Genomic DNA, 14,905 nt, shown 5'->3' with positions numbered 1-14,905 from the left:
TTTTCTACATTCTCGATACGAGAGATAATACTTCCCTATATTTTTAAAACTTTACACTTCTTCCTCTCAATCGAAGGATATTAAAAAGATTACATAATTATATTTACATTATAACAAATTTAATTAATTAAATTATATCATATTTTTTTATACAATAATTTAGAAATATATTTTGCTTATAAATAAACGATTGGAACAAATTGCTATTTTTATTTTCTTAGTTTATTACTTATATACAGAGAGAATTTTCTCTTAGAATTTATCCTGAAAATCATGGTAATCGTCAGACAAGATGATATTGAAAGAATTTCATAAGAGTTTTTCTAATTAATATTTACCACAATAAAGATATTAATATTTATCACAATAAGAATATAAAATATGTTCGATTAATTTTACTATGTACATATAGTAAAATTTGCCATGTACATATTAATATTTTTTATTGTGGTAAATATTAATCAGAGAAACTCTTATAAGATTCTCTCCGTATATATTTGTGTTTATTTATTTTTAAAGAGTGCAGCCTTAAATTAAAATTGTACAAATAAAATTGTAGTAGTTCAAAATTTCTTTACTTTAATTGTAATTTTAAATAAAAAAAAGCTTTCTTAATTTAGTTTCAACATATGATACTAATTGTAAGTAAGATATTTAATTACAATTTAAAGAATAATGAATGATCTCTCTATAAAGACGAATATTTTATCAAGAATTTTTGTCTCAGAAATTGAAGTAGAAATTTATTCCATAAAGTTTTATGTTAATTATTCTGTATTTTGACAATATCGAATACGGTTGTTTGACAATTGTTAATACTTTCGTCAATGTGGAAGGACAGATAGATCTTGTCGAATTACCGGAGAAAATATCCCTCTCCCTAGAACGAAAGAAACAGGTTTATTTCTCCTAAGAAATCGATGGTCCGATCCGCTTCGCACAACCAGACTTGTAGTACATAGCCTGTACGCAGATACGGATCTGACTGCACCGAATGCACACACTGGCGCATCAGTATGCAACGCATAATCCAGCATCTCCCAACGTCCCCTCCAACAAAGATCACACCTCTCTCGCACGATCACAAATCACGTGACCCACCTTCTTCTGTAGTATATCGCGCGAACCCGGCAATCGTTATCGCGTTATTCGCACGAGATTCGAGACCACGTCGTTTATTTTCTCGGCATGCCTCCGCATCGAATCGGAGATTCGACACGCGGTTCTCTTTCATACAGACGAGAGAAAGAGACGAACGAGACGCGAGTAGCGCCTTAACATGATTCCGGAAATAGAGAAATCGATTGCGATAAATGCATGTCAGAGATAAACGAGGGACAAACGAGAGATAATTCCTTCGTGTACCGGTGCCAAAACGCGACGAAACTAGAACGTGTTCGCGCGAATTGATTTGCATAGGGATAATACGGGCGATAATTTATATATGCGAAGGATGAAGAACATTTGTTATCCTTGAATAATGTAACACAGAATTTAAAAACTAAATTTATAAAATGACATTAGAAAAATAATTCTAATTTATAAAATTGAAGATAAATATTATTATTATTATTATACGTAATTGTATATAATGATATTTAAGGAATTATAAGAATAAATTAAAATTTAAAAATATATTTTTTTTTAATTTAAAGATATTTATTTTTAATATACATATAAATTATCATCCGCAAAATCGTCAACTAAACTGGAGATATATTTCTTAGATATACGTCTTTCCATTTTACTTAAACAAAAAAGAAAAAATATATCAGAAATATTCAGAGTAAACACGGCACTTAATCTGTGACATACAATATATTGAGGAAGGGAAATTCCCACCGATCACATCGAATATCCAATAAAATAGATCACTACAAGTCTCTTCGGACATTGAGATTTCTTCAGAACCGATAATATAACTACTACCCTCTTCTATAAATTGGAAGGATCGATTTTATCGCGAGGCCGAAAGTCAAGTCCACGAACAACCCTTCAAAATATTTTCTTAGCCCGATTAACCCGAGCAGGATGTTGTTTGCATTAGAATCATTCGGACCACCCAGCCTACGTTTATGCGGCTATTAATTTAATTTGAATATTTCGAGCAGAAGCAATAAACTGCAATCTCATGTCTATCATTAGATGGACTCTCTCTTCCTCGAATTCTTACAATAGATACACAAAAGATATACTTTGAAATTGATTCACGTCCATCAAAAAATGGACCAGCATCTTATCAGATTTTGATTGACACTACAAGCTTCATATGAAACACATTAAATTCTTTCAATCTTTAAAATAATCTTAATTTTTTTGTTGTGTATATTTTTATATGAAAATGATGGCAAATAATGATGCAACCTATTACATTAAATCGGTGTTAAGAATTTATTAATTACATATATAGATATACGTATATGTTTCTTCGTTATGCATTTAAGTTATGTAGAAAATCATACAGAGATTTATATCGTGTACGCAACGATATGTACTTGATCAATCTTAGTAATTTCTGTAATAAACTACTTCACATTTCCTTACACTTGCCATGCAATACCAATTTATCAACTTGGAATCTGAGGCTATAATACAAATTTGTAAAGTTCAATTGTTTTTTATAAATATAATTTAAAAAATATAAATGTTTCTTCTTGTAAAAAATAAATTTATTTGAATTTGAGTTATTTTGCTACAATTTAGCACACCTGACATTTTTATAAATACAATAACGAGAGACATTTATCAATGTTACTGAAACATTTATGGTTTAAGAATAGGCATAAAAATAAATCTTACCCCTGGTGGGACTCGAACCCACAATCCCCGGTTTAGGAGACCGATGCCTTATCCATTAGGCCACAGGGGCGGTTATATTCAACCACCCATAGCCATGTAATTCACAATGTAATGATATATAATTTAATGTCAATCAAAGCTAGATCTCATAGGATATTGACTGTACTGAGAGAATTTTTTTCTAGAATTTATTCTGAAAATTCTGATAATTGTAGGACTATATGGGAAGAATTTTATAAGAGCTTCTTTAATTAATATTTACTACAATAAAAAAATATTAATATCTATCACAATAACATATCAATTAATTTTTCTATGTCTCTACATAGTAAATTAATCGAACATATTTTATATGTTATTGTGGTAGATATTAATATTTCTTATTGTGGTAAATATTAATCAAAAAAACTCTTGTAAAATTCTTCCAATACCATATTGTTCCACGATTATCATGATTTTCAGAATAAATTCTAATTAAAAGAAAATTCTCTCTGTGTAGAGTAAATGGGATTATTTTTCGTACAAATATATTTTTGAAAAGAATACAATTAAAATTCAAAGAATGGTATTACGTTATTTTAATTGCTTCAATAATTTAATACTTTTAAAATTTACTTATAAAAACTATTTAAATTTAGTTGAAGAATATAGAACTTCTTAAAGTTTACGAAGAAGCTAGGGAGAGATACTTTTAATAAGATGCAAATGAGTAGATATGTTTTTGCGATAATCTTGATTTTACGCATATGTAAATGTGCTTTCGCGGATACAAGGTATGAATGCACTTATGTACACATGCACAAATTTTATGCATGATCGCCGATTTACTAACCCGAATTATCGTTTATGTCCGAACATTTGAAGCAGCTTGTTATTTAAATTGAACTTTAAAAATTTGTATTATAGCCTCAGATTACAAGTTGATAAGTTGGTATTGCATGGCAAGTGTAAGGAAGTGTGAAGTAGTTTATTACAGAAATTACTAAGATTGATCAAGTATATATTGTTGCGTAAACGATATAAATCTATGTATGATTTTCTACATAACTTAAATACATAAAAATTTGAAAAATAATTTTTGGAGATCATCTATAAAATAATTATTAGATAAAAAAAAAGCTACATTAAAATTTTTATTTTCATTTTTTAATACAATGATTATTCCTGGTGTACAATATGTGAAGAAATAATTTATAATTCTTTGCTTAAATTATTATCTTAAAATAATTTTTTGATTAACCATATTTTATCAAACACTGTTATTACTTAAATATTATCAGTATTATTACTTCATATCTACGTACTGAGTTTTGTAACATGTATATTTAATCTATATTATATAATTATAAACGCAATAAATTTTTAATAAATTAATAAAATCTGTTAATATAATATATGGATTAAATAAACATATATATATATATATATATTTACAATCAAATCTTTTTTTATCACAAATCTATAATGACTTCTCGATATTTCTATTGTATTATTTATGAATAAATTTTGTACAGCTTAGATTACTCAGATCCTTAGATTATTTTGAATCTGGCTGTGCTGCTGATATTGTAAAATGGCCTTACTTTATCTCGCGTATCGTCTACCCATCGTATAGAACTGAACGGAGAAAAAGCATAGCGCTTCTCAAGGTCTACCGCATTTTCTCCTCTCGCACGCTGACGCCTCCGTTTAACACCCATCTACACAAAAATTGACAGCCGGCGCCTGTTCTCGCGCGAGTTCTCAGCAGGCGATGCCTATCGTCGTTGCTATCGATTTAAGTCGAGAAACGAGGCGAAACAACTTCGAAGAAATTGTTTCTACGACGTGGCGCGTCGCGTGCTTCTTTATTGAAAATTTATAAGTAGCGACGAGGGTGGGAAGATTGGATGCGAAAAGGAGAGAGTGATCCTCGAAGGTGAGAAACGGGCAGAGAAGGGCTCGACTCGGTCTTTTACGGGTCTTAGATGGAAAGGGCCCTTAATCACCGAGGTGGTATACCCCGTTGATGATTGGCGGGAGGAGGGCAACGAGCGAAGAAAAAAGAGGGAAAAAAAGAGAGAAGCGATGGCAAAAAAAAAAATCCAAGAGGACGAAAAGAACCGGGTCTCTCGCACTTAGCATAATGTTCACCGCACCTGTCATTACCCACGACACCGCTAACATGCCAACCTAACGCCCAGCGAGGTCCTGAACCGGGTAGAGACACGCGAAGACGTATCCCGACAGACTTTAGTTACCTTCGTATCACGAGACGAGAAGGAAGGACGTCACCTGTCCGGAATATTGATCGAGGGCGATTTAACTTAAATCAACGCGAGATCACCTTTTGCTCTTATCGTTGCGTCTTATTTCTGTGCCAGAAGGACGAGCGTCATCGTCGGGGAAAAACACGTTGATGCATTTGCCAAGTATTGCTCTTGGACATCGAAAATGGCCTCGAATGTATTGACGTCGCATCGATTAACGTTGGCCGAGAGTTGTAATCTTCGAGAAATTAATTGTTTTAGGATATATATTATATATATACGAGATTTAATGGGATATGTTCCAGAATTTGCCATCATTATCTTATTTAATCTGGCGAGAAAGAATCTAATTGTGGAGATTAAGTGCCGTAAATATTAATAAATATTGCATTAAGTAAATATTGGTAAACGCATAAAATAAAAACGAATACTTTTATAAAATCTGGTTTGAGAATATATACAACAAATACATGATAGGTCTCTGTACTTTTAATAACAAAATTTATTTCGTTATTCGCGGTTGTATAGTATTTTGTAGGAGCGAGTAGGCGATGACAAATGATGTATTTCTGGAATCTTTTAATGAGAAGATTTACCTAACGATGCTTGGTACCTCGTAAATTGCCGGTCTCGTGTCAGGTCTATAGAGGAAAAAAAGAATCGATTTATGGTCGTGAAAACATCTTCGTTGCGTAAACGATGGTTTCTGTCGCGTCATTGTTTCAAATAATAGATTCTGCGAGATTGCGAAATAAAGGATCGTGAAATTTTTCGAGTTATTACTTGCAAATATTTCGCGACACATATTTAGATACGAGAAAGATAAAATTAATTTTGAAAAAGATCAATATCGCGATATTATAATATCTTTTATTCTAAATTATTGTTTTAAAGAAATTTATTCAATTATTTGCATTATTAATTAATTCTGAACAATGTAATTCGCCAAGTGATTTTCAAGACAACTTATAAGGTAGATTACTTTGGTCAGTGCAAGAAAAACATTAGTCTAAATGCAAATCATTATAAATTATGCCTTTTTATCACAATGATTTATTTATAGAAGCAACCTCGTGAAAAGATATCTGATCCACGCGAATGAGTATCTGATTACAATGGCATTTATTTCGAATGACAAACATAACTTACCGAGGATACGCGATTCTGAAGTGACCGTGAGATATTTACAACTGTTTCTAAAAATTAGTAAAAAAGAAAAAATTCTGAAATCGCATAATGCATTTTTAGAAATTAAAGAAGAACTAATAACAAATAAAAAAATAATGGATTATAAAATCAAACAAAAAATTAACATAACAATTAATCATTCTTTTTTTTAATGCTCTTACGTTCAGTGTATTTTTTAAATCGAAAATTATTCGTTTTAATTCCACTCATTTCCTGCTTGTTAAAATAAAAAATTTCAAATAGATTTCAATATTGGAATTGGTAGTGGATAATTATGAAAATAGGAAAGATAAAAATGCAGCTATCGTTTAAGAGATATTATATACGGAAGCTCGAGCTGTGTGTTGAACCGGTCAACAATGCGCCATTATTTGCGAATAAATAAAATCCACGCAATGTATATGCGCGAGATAGCCGGTTACCTCGTGAATGTAACGATAATTTAAGCCGTTGAGAAGCAAGGCTCCTCCGATGGCTTCTCGGTGCACAACGGCAATGCATTCTCCGTGATGCGATGCTTCCTCCTTTGCTGAACGATTCAATTTGGCCGGACAAGATCGCAAATTCACGTCGTTAAGCGAACCTCGCGACAGCATATCGTTTGGCGCTTAACTACAACTTATGTGCGTTAATATGTATATATTATGCGTACAATATATGCTGCATGTGCAGCATTGTAAAGGCGAATTTATACGGTGTGCTTTCGATGATTATCACGGATAAATGATTTGAAATTTGCTGTTAAAAGCAAGATCGCTGATCAAAAATACTCTAGTTTCTAGTCATACAATTCATTTTACAACTTTTTCCTATATACTATCTATTTATATTGAATAAAAGTTCTTATATAGGATAATTTATATTTTTTAATTTATATTTATACTTTGTATTTTTAGTTTATTTATATTTTTATTAGATCACTTATATTTATATTATTAGATTACACAAGTTTTAATATGCCTTTTTGTTTCTCTCGCCGAAACTTAACGTTTTTCGTTTCGAACATTCATTCGGCAAGATTAATCCCTACAGTATTCGAAACCGCGTTTTGGCTAAACAAGCAAGACTTGTAGAAATAAAGAAATCCTGCCGACAAAATGGACATGCAGGCTCCTATATGAGGAGGTAACAAAAAGAAATTCGAGAAGCTCCAGCCGAGCAAACTCTTTCTTTTCGTTGTCCATCTTACTTTTAATCGTTTATTTATATAAGAATGCGAACTCGTGGGAGAAGCTCATTTGTAATTTAATCTCTCTTTAATAAAATAGACAGTATGACACATCACCACCTATCGGGACGGCACGACTCGAATTGCATTCGTAATCGAAGCTTTGTTCGCACTTGCAATTTTTGTATACTACGTCTTTCAAATTATATTTTATGATACCATATATGGAGTGTTTATGCGCTATCATTAGCTACCTACTGTCCTTTGATTTAAGATAAAACTGATAATTAATTTCGTTATTAATTTAGGTCTCTATTCAGACATCGTAACTTGACGTTACGTCGAGTATTTTATCCAATATTTTTTATTTTCGAACAGAGGGCTGTTCCGGTGATATTTTCTTATATTTTTAACCAGGTTCTTTTATTTTTTCAAGAATTTAATCCGTTAATTGCGATAATTAATTTTGTCATTATTTTACGGTCGTCATATAGATATCTTAACTTGACGTTAGGTCAGTGTTTTTGCAACATTTTTTATTATCGAACAGAGGGCTGTTCCGGTGATATTTTCTTATATTTTTAGACTGGCTCTTTCATTTTTTAAAGATTTAAAATTGCTAATTGCGATAATTAATTTTGTCATTATTTTAGGGTCTTCATTTAGATATCGTAACTTGACGTTAGGTCACGTGTTTTTGCAATAATTTTTATTATCGAACAGAGGGCTGTTCCGGTGATATTTTCTTATATTTTTAACCAGGTTCTTTCATTTTTTCAAGATTTAAAATTGCTAATTGCGATAATTAATTTTGTCATTATTTTAAGGTCTCTATTCAGACATCGTAACTTGACGTTACGTCGAGTATTTTATCCAATATTTTTTATTTTCGAACAGAGGGCTGTTCCGGTGATATTTTCTTATATTTTTAACCAGGTTCTTTTATTTTTTCAAGAATTTAATCCGTTAATTGCGATAATTAATTTTGTCATTATTTTAGGGTCTTTATTTAGATATCGTAACTTGACGTTAGGTCACGTGTTTTTGCAATATTTTTTATTATCGAGCAGAGGGCTGTTTCGGTGATATTTTCTTATATTTTTAGACAGGCTCTTTCATTTTTTCAAGAATTAAATCCGCTAATTGCGATAATTAATTTTGTCATTATTTTAGGGTCGTCATATAGATATCTTAACTTGACGTTAGGTCACGTGTTTTTGCAATATTTTTTATTATTGAGCAGAGGGCTGTTTCGGTGATATTTTCATATATTTTTAGACAGGCTTTATCATTTTTTTAAGATTTTAAATTGTTAATTGCGATAATTAATATTGTCATTATTTTAGGTTCGTCATATAGATATCTTAACTTGACGTTAGGTCACGTGTTTTTTCAATATTTTTTATTATTGAACAGAGGGCTGTTCCGGTGATATTTTCTTATATTTTTAGACGGGCTCTTTCAGTTTTTTAAGATTTTAAATTGCTAATTGCGATAATTAATTTTATTTATATTTTAGGGTCGACATATAGATATCGTGACTTGACGTTAGGTCACGTGTTTTTGCAATATTTTTTATTATCGAACAGAGGGTTGTTTTAGTGATATTTTTTTATATTTTAAATTAGGCTTTTTCGTTATTATAAGAATTTATATTGTTAATTGCGATAATTAATTTTTTTATTATTTTACGGTTTTTATTTAGATATCGTAATTTTAGATTACGTGTTTTACTAATATTTTTTATTATTGAACGTAGGATTAGTTTAGTAATATTTTTAATTGGATGTAATTATGGCCACAATTAGTTTTTGTATGGATTCATTTTCGCACATTTGTAAATATCTTGTTAAACGGAACTTTTCTGTGTCTTGTTTGTTAAGAAATAAAATTATGCTATTAGAAATAATTTAAGAGTATATAACTCTATTTGTATTATTTGGCACCAAGCACAGAGTCGACCGTAATAAATTGTTAAATGAGTATTTAAGCGTGTATGCGCGCGTATATGTAAATATCTACTTAAGCGGAACTCTTCCGGGCTTTGTTTATTAACAAATAAATTTTTTCCTGTCAGAAATAATTTAAATGTATGCAACCTTACTTGTATTTTTTGGCACCAAGCACAGAGTCGATTGTAATATATTGTTAAATGAGTATTTAGGCGTGTATGCGCGCGTATATGTAAATATCTACTTATGCGGAACTCTTCCGGGCTTTGTTTATTAACAAATAAATTTGTTTCTGTCAGAAATAATCTAAATGTATGCAACCCTACTTGTATTTTTTGGCACCAAACACAGGGACAACTGTTATAAATTGTTAAACGATTATTTAAGCGTCTGTGCAGAAATATCCTGATAAAATGATTTTTCTTGTTTATTTGAGGTTTTGTTTTTGGATGGCATATAATTATCTTTTATAATAATTATTATTTATCTCGAAAACATAACACTAAACGTCGAACTTTATACTGTATATGATTACAGCCATATAAAATTGTTTAAAGCGATGATTTCGATAAATCATATTTACAGTAATTTAAATAGAAAGTGTACACTAAATATAACTGAATAAATTACTATATGCAGATTTATATCAGCTTAACTGTGTTGTCGTGCTTTAGATATAAATTGCTCCAGCTAGAGTCCGCATCGTATATTACTTGACACTTACTATTCGTAATTAGGTATAATCGCCTTAACATTGAAAATAATAATTACGATGAATCGTATTTTCCCATTGACAAGAGAAATGCAGGGATTCCCAAAGATAATATTTAACTTCATTTAAAAAGGATGACATTAAATGTATTAAGAAAATACGAAATAAATATTCAAAATTATTATTGAATATAATTAAATATATTTAAAATCTTGTAAATTTCTATGAAACAGTTTAAAAATCTTATTTAAATATTACTTAATTAGGACAAATTATTTGATCACCACTGCTAGTGTAGTATGTAACTGTGATCTTGGTCTGTTCGTTTAAATATAAAGAGAGATTGTGGCGATATGATCGAATGTATTGCAAAAATGTCAACGTGAATTTATGCGTTCGGATTTCTCGTATTTTATATGTACACCTTACATGATCGAGAGAGATTCATATGCACGATATCGCGTTCGTTGAAACACATTAATTAATAGTTGAACATAAATCATCCACTTCCTTTTTATATATTATAATATATCGGGGAAATTAAGTAATAAAAATTATAATAAGAGCTAAAAATAGTACAGATTATAATACATGTAAACTGTGCAAATTACTTTTCAAATCTTGCAAATCATTTAGAAACGCTAAAAAGAATGTAGTGTTAAATATTTATTGTAAATGATAATTTAAATTTTTCGGGCCTCACAAACATGTTTTTAATTTTTGTTTTTCTTTGTCTTTTTTCTGAGAACTGAAAAAATGTATTGCAATATTTATTATTTCAGAGAGAAGATGAGTTACATAAAGCTGTGAAATTGACATCGAGGGAAAGAAGATTCATAAAATTCGCATCAGTGGCGTACGATGGTCAATTATACATGACTCCGCAAGACTTTCTTGAAAGTGTCGTTGATGCTGAACCTCGACGTAAGATACATTAAATTTAAATACATGTTTTAATTTTTACAATTACAATTCAAGTAATCGAATAATAATGAATTAAATTATAAAATAAAGTTCTATCATTTTAGTCTTAATTCTTAATGATACAAAATTAAAAATTGAAGGAGAAACATAATAGTTTCGAAATAATTTGTATATATTATCTCTCATTATTTTAATATATTTTTTGCCAAAATAATTTTTTTTTTTTTGAAAAATTTTTTAAATTTTATATTTAAATTTTTGTGTTGTCATAGTTTATTTTACTTTACTCAAACTGTAAAAGAAAGCTTTAATTATACGTTAGCTAATATTTACATCACTTCTGAAAATTTGTATCACTTTGACTAATGTTTTCTAAAACAAACTCATATTAAACTTGCACTATTTAATCACTGTTTAATAAACGTTTCTCGACGCAGTATAAGCATCTCTAATGATATTTTTAGCGAGGTTAAAGAGACGAGTACTGACCGATCAGGAACTCGAAGTGATGAGAAATTCGACTTCCATTATACGTCATGGAAGCACGCACATGTTCCGAAATTTACGAGACAAAGGTAAATCAAATACATATATTTTTTATGAAATAAAATGTATAGTAATATCGATTTGTAAGAATGTATTTAGCATACATTCACAGTAATAATGAATGATAATCGTACATAAGAATGGAAGTATCCAAATAAGTATTTATATATAATTTGTCACATTTTTAAAAACTTATCTATCTTGAGAAAAATTTCAAATGTTTATCAGATTTTTTTTTAAATTTAAAAATTGAGTTATATAAAATAGTATTTCTTATTCGTGGCGCAGAATATTTGTAGCGCATCAATAAATAAAGCCTTCGCGATTCTGATTACGGGAGGAGAATTCACGACATAAGTAAGATTCGATAAATCTGCAAGCTTCGGGTGCTACCATTCACACCTGGGAGCTTTCTCCCAAAGTATGCGATTCAACGAGAAAAATAATTCGCCGAGACGCCCGCGATAAGTACGGCTATCGATTGCGATCGACAGTCGCAACCTGTATTTATGGCAGTGCATATATTTATTGGTTTTCGCCACCCACGCAACGTTTCGTCGTGGCGGATGCAGAATAGTATCATTAGTTTAATGCGTTTCCGCGTTCTTTTTCTTGCGCGTTTCTTGCACATTTATCGCGCTAATGGAAATGCAAATAATCAGCAGACGGACCGATGTGAGGGCGACACATCCAGTTTCATACCTTCTCTTAATAATAACGAGTTCTCAGCTTTTTCTCTCTTCTTTTTTGTATGCACGCGAGGAGAAATTCCATGAGCGCAAACGAACGGATCGTTTTTATTAAAGATGCAGCGTTAGAATTAAGGATAAGTTAAGAAAATTGCAAACTATCGAACTGCCGAATCGCATTGTGTTGCTTATATGTCAAAATATTTGTTAATTATTCATTATAATTACTGCGTAATAGATATTGAGATATTACCTGAAAAATTTATAATTTTTTTTACATTTTGAAATTAACTTGATGGATGCTCATAGAATTGTGTGAAATGTTAAATAGAGATACTAGAATTTGATTGCCTAATTTCCTTATTAAATAATTTTGCAAATCTGTCTTCACAGGTGTGATAAAACAAGAAAAATGTATAATTATACAGAATGTTTTAATAGTCGATAAACATAGATGTTTCTGAAATATTTTTTATTAGAAATAATTTACAAGAAAATGAAATTTATGCAATCTTGAAAAACTTAATCTAAATTCAAGAATAAAAAATTTATATATTATAGTAATTATATATATATATATATATATATATATATATATATATGTCATCTTACTGTGCATCTTACTAATTCTACAAATATGTCAGAGGACAGAAATATTTATGGAACATAGCAGAAACGAAATAACAGATTTATATGCATAGAACATCAGCAGTTTGTCGACCGCTGTTTTCTTAATTTTCTTTTGGCTGTTAAGTTTCTTCGCTTTCAGAATCGTCAAAAGATTTTACGAGGTTGACTATGATCTGTAAAGTAGCCCTTTTGTTATAATACATATGCGAGAGAGTTAAAACTGCGCCGCGAGAGAATATATTTAAGATCAGAATTTAAGGTGCGTCTCCATCAGATCTCGCTTTTGCCATTAAATTCTAAATTATTGATCCTTCTTCAGGGTGATGGTTTCTCAAAAATATCTGGAATTCTGTAAGGCGTGTCTAACGTATATTCGACACTAGATATCGTAAACGTTTAGTGCTATAGATTTATATAAATCGCGTTGTACTTAAATGCGGATTAGTGGAAAAATTAAGGAAGAGTTGAAAGAAATTAGGAGAAAATTTATATAAGACATAGAGACAGAAACGTACAATATCATCTAAATTTATTTGTCACGGAAAAAATTTAATTCTCAAACAGTAAAATTCAATATATTGATCCATCAGTGTAGGAATTATGACAAATGCATATAAAAAAATATAAGATTATTTCTTTAATATAAAATTAGTAAGATGCAATTTTTTAAAAATTGATTAATTTACTTTGCAATTTTAAATCGTTCGTGTTTCTACTTTCAGGAATTATTTCTTACACGGAGTATTTGTTTCTTCTGTCTATCCTGACGAGTAAGTTTCTTGTCAATAATTGTGAACATATTTATAAAACGATTTAACATAAAACGCAATGATTGATCACGCTGTTTGCAAAGAACAAATTACACATGGGAAAAAATCGGATAATGAGTCGTTTGTTTTGTTTACGTAAAAATCATTATCTATTTATTCGGTGAGCTGTAATGGCTACATAATTTTTCAATTTATTTATTGGTACAATTTATTATATTTTATTATATTTTTAATAGTATATATTAAGTGCAATATAAGTATATTTACGTAAATGTTCCTTTATAAGATTTTTAGACTTCATGTAAAGTATACGGGATGTTTGACGAAATCTTTAATTATTTTTTTTATTTTGGAATAAATTGAGATTTTATAAAAAATTAATCCAAAGATTCGTGAATAAAAATGTAGATTATCTTAAATATTTTATGTCGAACCTTGCACATAAACTTGTATTTTTTTGTTTGAAGAAAACAAGTAGTATTTCATATATCACGTGCTACAAAAATGCTTTAATGTCGAACATATCAATATAAATTTACCGTGATAATTGATTTCTCATTGTAGAGCCGAAAACTGGTTTCCAAATCGCCTTCAACATGTTCGACACCGATGGAAACGAAAGAGTCGACAAAACTGAGTTTCTTGTGGTAAGATAATAGCATTGTATACGTGCATGTTTTTAATTATTACTATTATGTATGATAGAAGCACTATTAGAATTGTTAGCAAAAATATATTTATTATATTTTTCTTTTAATAATATGAAAAAAGGCTATGATATATAAAACAGATGCAGAAAGTAGACACAACAAACTTATTTTAAAATCTTTTTTAATTAACTTAAACATTATTCCTCTCTTTGGATTAATTTAGTTTTCATCAAAATTTTTATTTTATTTCCTTCAACTTTTGCTCAATATTGCTGATTGTCAATATTTAATATTTCGGATTATTTTCATTTCTTAATGGTTGAAACTGATAGAAAACAAGTGCAATGATTAAAGAACCGTTTAAATTAGGATTTTAAAATAAGTTTGCCTAATTTTTTCCTGACTCTTATTATAGTCCATTTTTTATCTGAATTCTTTTCTTATTTTACCTGTAAAATAAAACTTGAGATTGCTGCAGTTTGCACAATTTTTATGGTAGTTAAATGAAAAATTTCTTAGATTATTATTATATATAATCTTTATATTTTAGATGAATAAGAAGGTAAAATTATTTAATAATAACATTGCATACATATTATATTCTGGTAAATATTCTGAAGGAATATTT

At 29.7% G+C, this 14,905-nt stretch overlaps 1 protein-coding gene and 1 non-coding gene across 2 annotated transcripts in view; one reads left to right on the top strand and one right to left on the bottom strand.

Annotated features, from left to right (window-relative positions):
* The window catches only part of LOC114929965 (Mitochondrial calcium uptake 3), a 28,918-nt gene that overhangs the window by 9,070 nt on the left and 4,943 nt on the right, over positions 1 to 14,905 (top strand). The window contains exons 2-5 of the mRNA XM_029301694.2: positions 10,851 to 10,992; positions 11,457 to 11,567; positions 13,580 to 13,627; positions 14,192 to 14,274. Of these exons, the coding sequence (XP_029157527.1) occupies positions 10,851 to 10,992; positions 11,457 to 11,567; positions 13,580 to 13,627; positions 14,192 to 14,274 (384 nt within the window). The remainder of the gene's footprint in view (positions 1 to 10,850; positions 10,993 to 11,456; positions 11,568 to 13,579; positions 13,628 to 14,191; positions 14,275 to 14,905) is intronic.
* On the bottom strand, positions 2,797 to 2,869 carry TRNAR-CCU (transfer RNA arginine (anticodon CCU)). Its single transcript has one exon. It is a non-coding gene; the product is annotated as a tRNA-Arg (tRNA).

Source organism: Nylanderia fulva, unplaced genomic scaffold, assembly GCF_048542155.1.
Source record: "Nylanderia fulva isolate GAGA-0341 unplaced genomic scaffold, ASM4854215v1 Scaffold9, whole genome shotgun sequence".
Taxonomy (NCBI): domain Eukaryota; kingdom Metazoa; phylum Arthropoda; class Insecta; order Hymenoptera; family Formicidae; genus Nylanderia; species Nylanderia fulva.
Note: the sequence above shows the minus strand (reverse complement) of the source record. Positions and strands in the feature narration are given on the sequence as shown.